The following is a 10943-nucleotide window of genomic DNA, read 5'->3' as shown; positions in this document are numbered from 1 at the left end:
CAAATATGTCCATGTCAGTAGTAGGCAAATGTCGGGACTACTTTTTCCTACTTTTGTTTGTACAGGTACAAGAGTCCACAACACAAAGTCAATACATAAATGTATATAGAAATATATGATTGATCTCATTGTTTAAAATATAAAATGAATGTATGTTTAATAAAGGTGTTAACGCTCTGCTTAGTTCAGAATTCATATAAATCGGATGTAAGCTACTTTTTGCGTGTTCGAGCGGCTCCCGTGGACGGAAGAGGATTAGGCCACAAGATATTCTAACTTTATTCCACTATCCACTTCCATATAGGTCCATATAAGGTCTGACCACAGTTAAGACGGACAACGCCCCTTAACTGTGGTATAATGAGAGTATACCACCTACCTGTCGTGATCTATTGCTTAATTAATTATATATATATATATATACATATATATATATATTTATATATATATATATATACATATATATATACATATATATATATATATATATATATATATACATACAACCTTTTTAATTAATTATATATATATATATATAAATATATATATACATACTATATACTCCCATATATATATATATATATATATATATATATATATATATATATATATATGGGAGAGTGGGGTAAAAAAAAGTTAGCTTAAGCAAATAAATAAGACTGTTTGGAAAAAGAAATGCATTCAAGCGGTTCTGGAGCATGTGCGCACGACCGCACATCGCCGTTTAGAACCGCCACGTGGCGGGAAAGCCCAGAGCACCGGGAGGGAAGTTGTCTGGCACCGGGAGAGAGTTTGGCACCATGCCAGTGGAGACTGGTCTGGTAAGGGTGCCGTCATTTTCTCCTGCACAAGAGGCGGGCGTAGTTCAAATGGCTGCAAGCAATTGGCCACCAGCGGGGCTAGCTGGTAGATTAAACTTTTACCAAAACCATTTGGCAGTAAAGCAAATACATCCTTTCTTTAAAGGAATTGCTCCAGGGCAAGTTTCTGCTCAGCTTTCAAAGAAAACTTGCCCCTGAAATCATTTAAAACAGCAGCGACAGCTGCATCAACGGGTGGCGGTTGCTCCGCTTCGGTGGCTTCAGCTGCTTGCGACGCTTCTCTGTCGCCATCGTGTTTAACCAGCCAATAGTGCGCCAGGTGAAAAAAGCCAGCTTGGTGATTGGTGCCAAACTGATTGGGATAGGAAACAGGAGGATTAAACATGTTCCTTTCCATCCCCATGTGCAGGGCGAATTCCAATCGCCGGCATGGGTGGCAGGCACGGCAGGGCTACCCAGTCTAGGTGGAGACCATACCCGTCTAAACTTCTGACCACCTCCGCGTTATTCGCTTCACAAGTTCCTAACTTCTACTCACCTGACCTTTTTTGCAGTAGGCCTACTTTATGTACTTATATTTAATGTGAATAATTTCACATGTAAGGGCGCACTCACACTAGGCAATTTTGCCCTGTACCGTACTCAAGTACGATCACAACTGGGCCCGAATACGGGTGCCTCTGTGTGTGTGTGTGTGTGCGTGTCGGCTCATTAGCATCTGTACCGTGGCCTGAGCACACCTCTCCGAAGGGTACTGAGGACACGGAATTGAACTGTACTTGAGTACGGATGGCGTGCTCACACCCTCACGCGTCCTTGCGGATCCTCCTTGCGTCCACCGCAAGACCCTGACGTTTGCCTCCCAAAAATTGTAACCTTCCGTCGTTGAGGCGATGCAGCCACAAGGGCTGTGATTGGTCCGCTCACTAAAACCTGACGCAGAACCAAAACAGGTTTGTGACTGCATTGAAGCGTCTGCGGGGTCATTGCGTCGCGTGAACGTGGGACCATAATCAGCCCTAACCCCCTTTCCTAGCTGCTTGCACCGCAGGCTCATTCCTTTGAGGAATAGGGGAGATAGGATAGACTTGACGTTTCAACTCCTGATTATACAGTTATATAGCTTATTATAAATTTTAAAAATAGCAATTAATTTTTTTTTTAATTAATCACCGAAGTCCGGACCTCAGTGAACTCATAGCTGCCAACGGCCATGGTTGTAGACCGTCAGCAAGGTGGCTGAACACAACGTTAACCGCTCTGGCCGTTTCGCAAATTACTCATGCACATGTCGTACGGACAGTACTTGAACGCAGCATCACATTGACGTCGCTTCCGACAATGGACGAGTAACGCCTGTTATGGACGATCTGGTGATCGCCTAATATGAATAAGTGTGTTCGGTTTAAACGATTTTAACAACAAAAGTGTGAGGGAAGCAACCACGTTTTGAATCAAAGCATATTTAATAACTAAGAGACCAGGTGGGTGTGTTATAAGCAACACCAGTTTGGCGCAGTTATTATTGGTTCGCCATGAAATGACACACACGCCAATCAATATATCAATATACATTTTGGATCGAGAGAGTCAAATGCTGTGCTATATCTGAGTCATGTATCAGCATAACCCGGTTTGCATTCTCTTCTGGGTTTAGATGCAGTCCTTTGCTCAGGAGATCCAAGGATTCTCCAAAAGTCGTCTGAAGAAGCAGGTCACACACGTCACCACCATCACAGGACGGCGCCATGTGGAGAGGAGGGTGGACGGGGGGACCTGCGAGGTCCAGGACATTGAAGATGAGCCTACAGGCTTTGGCTTTGTGGAAGACAAAAGTCTAGACCTTCACGTCGGCGTGGTTAGACCGTTTCTTCTACTAGGTAACTTTTTAGGTTTTCGTATAGCGTCACTAATTGGCTTGTGCTACTGATTCTATTAAAGGGCCCCCGATATACCACCTGTCGTGAATGTGATGAGCCATTACGAGCTGTTTAAAGATCTGCATTTTCCTGTGCCTTAGTGACAACACAAGTGGGAGTATCCACCTCTATTTTTTATATGATCTTAAATTACGTAATTTATTTAGAAATTATTTTCCTTTTCCCCCCATCCAGGGGCGTAGGAACGAGTTTAACATTGGAGGGGACACATATCGGAAACCTGACAGATCCATTAATGGTTCGAACAGAAATATGTCATAAATGAACTACACTGCAAAACATTCACAAATGTATTTTATTCTTCTAAAAATATACATTTGTAAAGGAAAACACATTTTGAATGGCAGTATTGAACTGATACATATCAAATCAATTCTTTAATTGCAGGCCTTATCATACAGTTCTGTAGACTGATAAATAACATGGGAAGAATATTGATCTAAATTTGAATTCGTATTTTCTGAATACCTTTTCTTTTCTTAGTTGTATCTTATGCCTCAATGAACAGACACAGGCAAAGGTTACGGTTAAAGGGAAAAACAGCGTCAAGAATTTTAACATATAGGCCTACACCAACTTGTTTTTACTCTTGAGTGTGTGTCTCTCAGCTGTCTGTCCCTGCTCTGAACACCCTAAAAGGAAACCAGTCACAATGTCACACAATGCAACAAGACTGCAGTTACTACTAGCACCCTAACCCTTTAAGGTTAGGTGAATAAGGTATTGAAAAATACTGATGGTAAAGCTAGTGGAATATTAAAATCATGTTTGTAATTTTCAATTTTCACTTCTTATCATGTTCAAATTTCCTCTCATGATCAACAACCTAACATCACCTCACTCTTCATATACTGTAGCACCTACCTGCAACTCTGCAGTGCTGGCTTTCCCTGATTCACCCTCACTGTTAGTGTCCAGCTGGACTTCATCTGATCTCTAATATGAAAGCAGTGGAGATTAATAAGGCATAGAAAAATACTGATGGGATTGTCAAGAACAAGGGAAAAACATACAGACAGACTAACTCCTTTCTAGATGATCATGTGGGAGATGTGTGAGGTTACTCGTTTTGGGTGACATGGGTTAAGTTAATAGAAAAATAATGTTCTTTTTACAGTCATCTTAAATCAAATCGCTTTTTGTCCTTTACTTTACTGAAAAGTCTGCCACATTTTCGCCAGCAAACGTTGGCTAGTAACGTTCATAATAACAACTTTTACCTAGCAAGAGTTAGATGTTGAATCACAACATCAGCTTAACATCAACAACTCTAACGTTAGTCTGAAAATATAATTATCCTCCTGGATAAAATCATGACCAACTCACATTTCCTTTCTTTTTTTTCTTCCCATGGAGAAAGAAATCATTTAAACTGCGCTGCTGCTGTCTTTTCATCTTAACGGCTCTAACCTGTCGCTAGCTGCAGACATCTCAAACAGTCATAGGTGGCAGCGATCAGCAGCGGTGACCGCGGCGCAGCCGTTCTGCAGCGTTTACGTCCCCGGTGGAAATCAGGCTTTAAAAGCTCCGTGAAGGGCATACAACACCATTCATGGGGCCGGTGACAAGACGCTGTGTTGCGCTTTCAAAATAAAAGCATCAGATATTTTGCGGTATAATTTTTGGGTGGGACAAATGCGCCTGTCTCGAAAATTGGAGGGGACACGTCCCCTCCGTCCCCCCCGGTTCCTACGCCCAAGCCCCCATCTATTGGAGGGGAATAACTTCATGTCTTAAGTTGCTATCTCAGACTTTTTTCAGCACAAAAGAAGCGCATATAAACGAGCACACGAGTAAACAAGATTTAGACATGTGCATTCAATTAGTTTTGTATTTTTAATATAAAACACATAGTCCAGTGTCAATGTGTTGGTGAGAGAGAGAGAGAGAGCGAAGCAATGTGTTGAGAGCGAAGAAATGTGTTGCTTTACAATGAAGTCAGATTTGACCCATTTTAAATTAGTAAACAAAGTAAAGTTAGGGAAACAATATAGATCGTGGATTGCGTCGTTCTCTCAGACAGATAAAAAGATTGAAATTAAAAATGACCTGCCCAATTCCAGTCTGTGGGACAGTGGCTGACATCTGCCACTTTTCATAGAAGCACATGTAGTAGGCTAATCCAGGAAAATCCAGGAAATATCATATAAATTAATTAGATCGCTACTAGAATATTGTTTTCTCGTGTTTCCCCGGAAGTTAGGGGGTAAAGGTGATATGACACCATTGGCATGCAACCAAATGCAAGTTATAAAACTGTATTTCTGTGGAAACAAGATAGCACGGCGTTCATTCAGCAACATTATTCAAGTGTACTGTCCAGTTTTGAAGCAGATCTGATGAATTCCCTAGGAGTTTGTTCGTTCAAATACAAGACCACAGAATTCAAAATGGCCAACTTTGACGGCACGCCACGGACACTCCCTTCAACGTACAGTCACAAATTTAAGAGCGTTTATTCAGCACAATTATTTGACTGTACTGACCAATTTTGAAGCAGATCCGATAAATTCCCCAGGAGGAGTTCATTCAAATACAAGGCGAAAAAGTGAAAATGACCACAAAATGGCAATGACGATTTTTGCATATTTGGACTGTTGCTATAGCGCTACCTTTAGCCCGATTTAGATACAATTTGGACAGTTTCATCTTGACCCATGTGCCTTGAAGTATACCAAATTTGATGACGATTGGGTTAAGTTAACCCTGCCTTTTGGCGTTAAGTTAAATTTTGACGATTTTTAGCCTCTGGCGGCTATGTTGTTGTCCACTAAGTCGGTCCCACTTAAATCAAACATTGCGTCTATGAACTGTGGCGATTTTAGTGACAGGCCACGCCCATTTCGATGCCACGACCTATTTGAAAATATGTCGACTAACTTTTGTATTGGAGTCAACATCATAGGAGTCCAACTTGATGTTGATATGAGCAATTAACTATTTTCGCGTTTTAAACCACACCCCTTTTAGAAGTAAATGGCTCATGGGTGCTTTAAACTTTATTGTACAGACTAATCTTTAGGGCAGATTGAAGATAATGGTCCATAGATGATATGGGCTAAAGGATTTTTGTCAAAGTCAAAAAACCTGGGATCCTTAGGCAATTTACTGTTTTTAACTAAATTCAAAATGGCGGAAAATCTGGGAACCGGAAGTCATAGGTTCTTGAGGCATATTTGTTCAGCATGAGGATATGCATGTGTGAACAAAGTTTCATGGGTGTAGGTCAAACCGGTTACGAGATATGCTTGTGCAAAGTTTGCATTTTTGGACAGTTGGTATAGCGCCACCTTTGGGCCAATCAGTGTAATATTTGCTGTCTGTTAATCTTGGGTCAACCTCTACAGGTCTAGTAAGTTTCATAAAAAGCGTGAGAGCGGTTTAGGCTGTGTAAGTCAAACGCGTCGGAATATAAATAAAACTGACAATTACAATAGGTTGCCTCGCACTTTGTGCTTGGTACCAAATAATTGGCACCACTCACAACTACCCAGAATTCACGACTTTTGAATTCTTATTACTGTCTTTTACTACAGCCATGACACCCACATTTCCCACTTGGGATAAATAAACTGAATCTTATCTTCATGATTAACATGGCCCAGCCACAATTTAAATGCTTGCACCTTCTCCACCTGTAGGCCAGGTCATCCGTGACTCATATTGGAGCTGACAGACCTTTTAAAATTCCCTTGACCTCACTGCCACTAGGATATGACCACAACATGACATGACTTCAGCGCTAATATTGGTGTTTCTATGCACTTTGAAAATCCCATGACCTATTTTTGACACATGACTTTTCCATTGGTATGCAAGGTTAGAATGAGTCCTATCCTATACAAGCCTCTTTTGTTGTGCCTTTTTGTTTGTTAAGGTGTGTTTAATATTTTTAAGTCAAATTATTTCAGGTCACATTGACCAATACTCCATATCCTTCAAGATTGATTTACAACAGGAAACAAAGTCTGTTTCCCGTTGGTCTGAAGAAGGTTCCAAGCAGAACGGGTGGCAAACATAAAAGTTTATTCCCTCACTTTTGTACGGACATGAAGAAGTCATCAGCCGTGCTTTAAAGAAAAAAACTCAACCAGTGGGCACCTGCACATACAAGGACAGCCACTGAGCTTCAGAGTACCATGTCATATTATTACAGCCAGTTCAAATGTAAAGCGCAATGGTGTACTGTATGAAGCATCTGTAGACATTGGGCCGACAGATTGATGTAAAATAGACCAACAATGGTCAAGAAAGTTGCACACACAAAGTAATTCTTAGCTTTATCTTCAGTTCAGGGACTAAATACAAGGCCTTATATCGCAATTATCGCTTCACTGCTCAGTCCTCGTTCTCCTCTTCTCCAACAATGGGTTTAAGAAAGTTTTGAGCCTTGAAAGACCAGGAGAGAAACTGAGTGGAACATTTTATGCACAATACCGTTGTTCTCATGTCCTATTTTTATGATGTTGCCTTGTCTCCCTTGGTTCCTTATGTTTGCGCTGCTTCAGAATTTGATTAATTTCCTGCTGTCATCTTCTATTTTTATGTCTGAAACTTGCCTTAAAGTTAATCTTACTGTGTCTTTGTCAAAACACTGTCTATTCAAAACCCTATAGTTTCAACTCTCACACTTTATTTCAGAATAGATACTTTTGATACTATAGCAACTCAAACTCTTAACTCGTTGGATGTATATTATACATCCTCAAACAATAAAAAAATAATGTTTTATTTGGCAATTTATTGTAGAGCACAACCATCTCTATGCTTATTTTTCTGATGACCTCAAACTCAAGAATAATGTCCAGATAATCAAGATGAACACAGAAGTCAATTAGTCCTCATAAGATAATTTACAAGGTCATCAAGACAAACCACCCATAGCTATTTGACATCATATTTTCACATAGAGACAAACACATATGGGCCAAAGTAATAAGCTACTTAGGCTTGTGCTTTCTTAACTATTTCTAAACAGCTGGAGGAATTATGGTTCATTGTTTGCCCGGGTGATTGATGCTTTTGTGATATGAACGGCCCAGCCATTCAAATCCTAGTTCAAACTAGTTCACAGTTCAAACCAGTTCATTAACAGCTGGTTACACCACCACCAAGTCTTGACATTTGGACATTTTCCGCAGCTTGCTGCTTGCTTTCATACAGTCCCCACCAGAGCAATCAAAGGAAATCAAAGCAAATCTATCCACGAGAGTGTTCATTTTTCAAGAATTGAAATTGGTGTAATTTGGAGGCTTTGCGAATGCATTCCATTGAATCCTCTGTGGCCCCAGTGGGAATAGAACCCCAACCATGGAAGTGCTCATGACATGCTCTACCATTTGAGCTAGACCGGATTATTCATATTTTCTTTTCTTCATTTTGAATTGGAATAGCAAACCTGGGGATTTTATGTGTGGTACATTTTATTCTTACAATTCGTCCTCTCTGCCGGTTTTCTTGTACCAGTCCATCGTCATATGGGTCATCAGCTTTTCTTTGTTTATGAAAGGAAAATAAATGAACAAAATCATGTATCATTAATTATGGCCTACTCTGTTTGTAAAGATGTTTCACACACACACTTCTTTTCACACTTCTTAACATCTGGGTTAAGAAGTGTTAAAAGAAGTGTGTGTGTGTGTGTGTGTGTGTGTGTGAGTGTGAGTGTGAGTGAGATCATTGTATCATGCCGCCTGTTCCGTCTGTGTCAACGTCGAGGCAGTGGTAGACAATTGGATTTACCATAGTAATGAGATGTTCCGCTTGCCTTGTCTCCCATGGGGGTATTCAAACCTAGTTATCTCTTGCCTCTTTCAGCCTCCCAGGATGTGGCCCATGACATTGACACACTGCAGAGATACAAGGTTGGTACTCTATAGATACAGATTAAAGAAGGAGGGTGGGAGACGGGCATCCATGTTTGCTTACATGCTCTGCAAATTGTTCAATCCATTAGTTATGGGTTGAATTAAAGGAGAAAACCTTTGTTTATTTGGGGAGCGTTCAAATGGCGGTTCAACCGTAGGATGTTAAACGGAGAATCCAGTCTCACATGTAATTCCAGTTTATCTCCAGCAGGGGGGGCATATCAGACTCATATCTCATACTCGCTACGCCGGCTTGCGTTTAATGGTCGCTCCCGGGCGCGCTTCTGTCACTGCACATGCAATCACGGAGAAGCGATAAACGGGAACGAGATAGAAATTGCCCTCTTACTGTCTCGGCGAAGGAAGTCAAGAAGAGCCAAGTGCTTAACAGACACTGGAGGAGGCGGTGGGGGTGGCCGATGACCCAGCCTTCAGCAGCACGTTCGTGAATGCAGACAGAGGCAGGGCCGTTTATAATGAGGTCTGTTTTGGGCCTTTAGGAAGTTCATCGTACGCACACACCCTGTTTGGAGGGGGGGGAAGAGGGTTGGACGCCCACATTATTATATCAGGATAATTGTGTAGTTGTCCTTTATCTCTGCAGACCTCTGGTCTCCTCTTTCCGTCACTCTGTCCCTGCTCTTTCGTTTGCTCCCCGTCTGTATTTGTCACTCCAAGGGCTGATTCCAGGCTGAAGTAGAGTGGCTTTAGTTCAGACATTTTATTAACAAGGTTTTTTGGTTGTATGTAACTCTCCATTTTATCCGACAAAGCGTGGGGACCAGAACAGAAGGAGGACATTTATGAAAGATAATCAAAAGAGTACAACTTCGGAAACAAAATTCCATCGAACATCCAGTAATAAAAACAGTATTAATCCTGCAATGTAGAACGACATTCATTTGCAGGTCAGGGCAAACACAGCATTGACAAGAAAGTCAAGGCTCAAGGCTCAATAAAAATGGGATCCTTCTTTGACATTTTGGTATTTTTGTGATTCAATTCAGGGCACTTCATTGCATGTGAAAGCATGCTACATTTGCATAAGCAACAGCTAACGGGAACAGAAAAATGACATAATAATAACAATAACATGCACAGCGATGGCCACATTCATAATGTACTGTACAATGATCACACTAACACACCACTCAATTCCATTTACAAGCACACTGGGACATCACACACTCACATTAGATGGTCATATATTATGTTTATTTTCTCCATTTCTCTCTCTTCTCTCTCTCTCCCAGGTGTCCCATGTGCTGAATGTGGCGTACGGTGTGGGGAATCTGTTCCCAGACCAGTTGACCTACAAAACAGTGAACATACTGGATGTTCCAGACACTCCAATCACCTCCTATCTGGCGGACTGCTCATCGTTCATAGACCTAGCCAGGGCCAAGGTACAATCGACGCAGCTATCTCTCTCCATCTCCATCCTTATCTCCCTCTCACTCGCCCTCGAGTGCTCGCTCTCTCTCGCTCTCTCTCGCTCTCTCTCTCTCTTTGGAAGCCCTTGCGCGCTGCACAAGCTCAACAATTTTCCTTTCAGCATTCTCTGCATTCTCCTTTCATGTTGTCTCCATATTTGATTTGCAATTTGTCTCTTTCCCTTCGTTCAATCCCCAGTCTCACTCTTGTCTCTCTCTCTCTCCCTCGCTCTATCTCGCCCGCTCACACTTCTTTGCTCGAAAGACGATTGTGTTGTGTTGAAGTGAAACGGTTGAGATTGAATCTTTTTGCGTTCCTCATGCGTTCATTATCTTCCTGTATAATTGAATGATCGATGTATCCTCTACCGTAACAGAATGTGTCTCTTGGTGTTCCCCACTTTCCCCCCTGTGCCGTACGCAGCCGGGCGTGGTGCTGGTGCACTGCAACGCCGGCATCTCGCGCTCCACCTCCATCGTGATTGGCTACCTGATGCTCCGAGAAGGGCTGTCATTCGACGAGGCGTTGGGGCAGGTGAAGCACGCCAGGCCGTCGGTCTGCCCCAACGCGGGCTTCTACCGACAGCTGAAGAGCTACTCCCCTGGAAGAGCTGCAGACCCCGACGCGTCACAACGTCAGGCTAATTGAAATACCAATTAAAGCAACACACACGTTCTTTTGGTTGATTGGTGCTGCGCTGGTTGTCTGTTCTTGTGATGGATTGTGTTGATTATAGAATGGCATGACATTGCAATAGTGAATGAATATTATTTGTTTATATTTGACACACAACGTCAGGTGTTTGTGTCAGAGAGAGTGTTTGTGTGTGTGTGTGTGTGTGTGTGTGTGTGTGTGTGTGTGTGTGTGTGTGTGTGTGGGTG

The 10943-nt window shown here is 42.0% G+C and overlaps 1 protein-coding gene across 1 annotated transcript; it reads left to right on the top strand.

Moving 5' to 3' along the window:
* Nucleotides 1–2167: 2167 nt before the first annotated feature.
* On the top strand, nucleotides 2168–10746 carry LOC311350273 (dual specificity protein phosphatase 19-like). Its single transcript, XM_084470273.1, has 5 exons — nucleotides 2168–2305; nucleotides 2479–2701; nucleotides 8579–8625; nucleotides 9882–10034; nucleotides 10486–10746. Exons 2-5 carry the CDS (start codon nucleotides 2479–2481, stop codon nucleotides 10708–10710), a joined length of 648 nt encoding a protein of 215 aa, XP_084326399.1. The 5' UTR covers nucleotides 2168–2305; the 3' UTR covers nucleotides 10711–10746.
* The last annotated feature ends 197 nt before the right edge of the window (nucleotides 10747–10943 follow it).

Source organism: Micromesistius poutassou (genome assembly GCF_964030765.1).
Source record: "Micromesistius poutassou genome assembly, chromosome: 7".
Lineage (NCBI taxonomy): Eukaryota > Metazoa > Chordata > Actinopteri > Gadiformes > Gadidae > Micromesistius > Micromesistius poutassou.
Note: the sequence above shows the minus strand (reverse complement) of the source record. Positions and strands in the feature narration are given on the sequence as shown.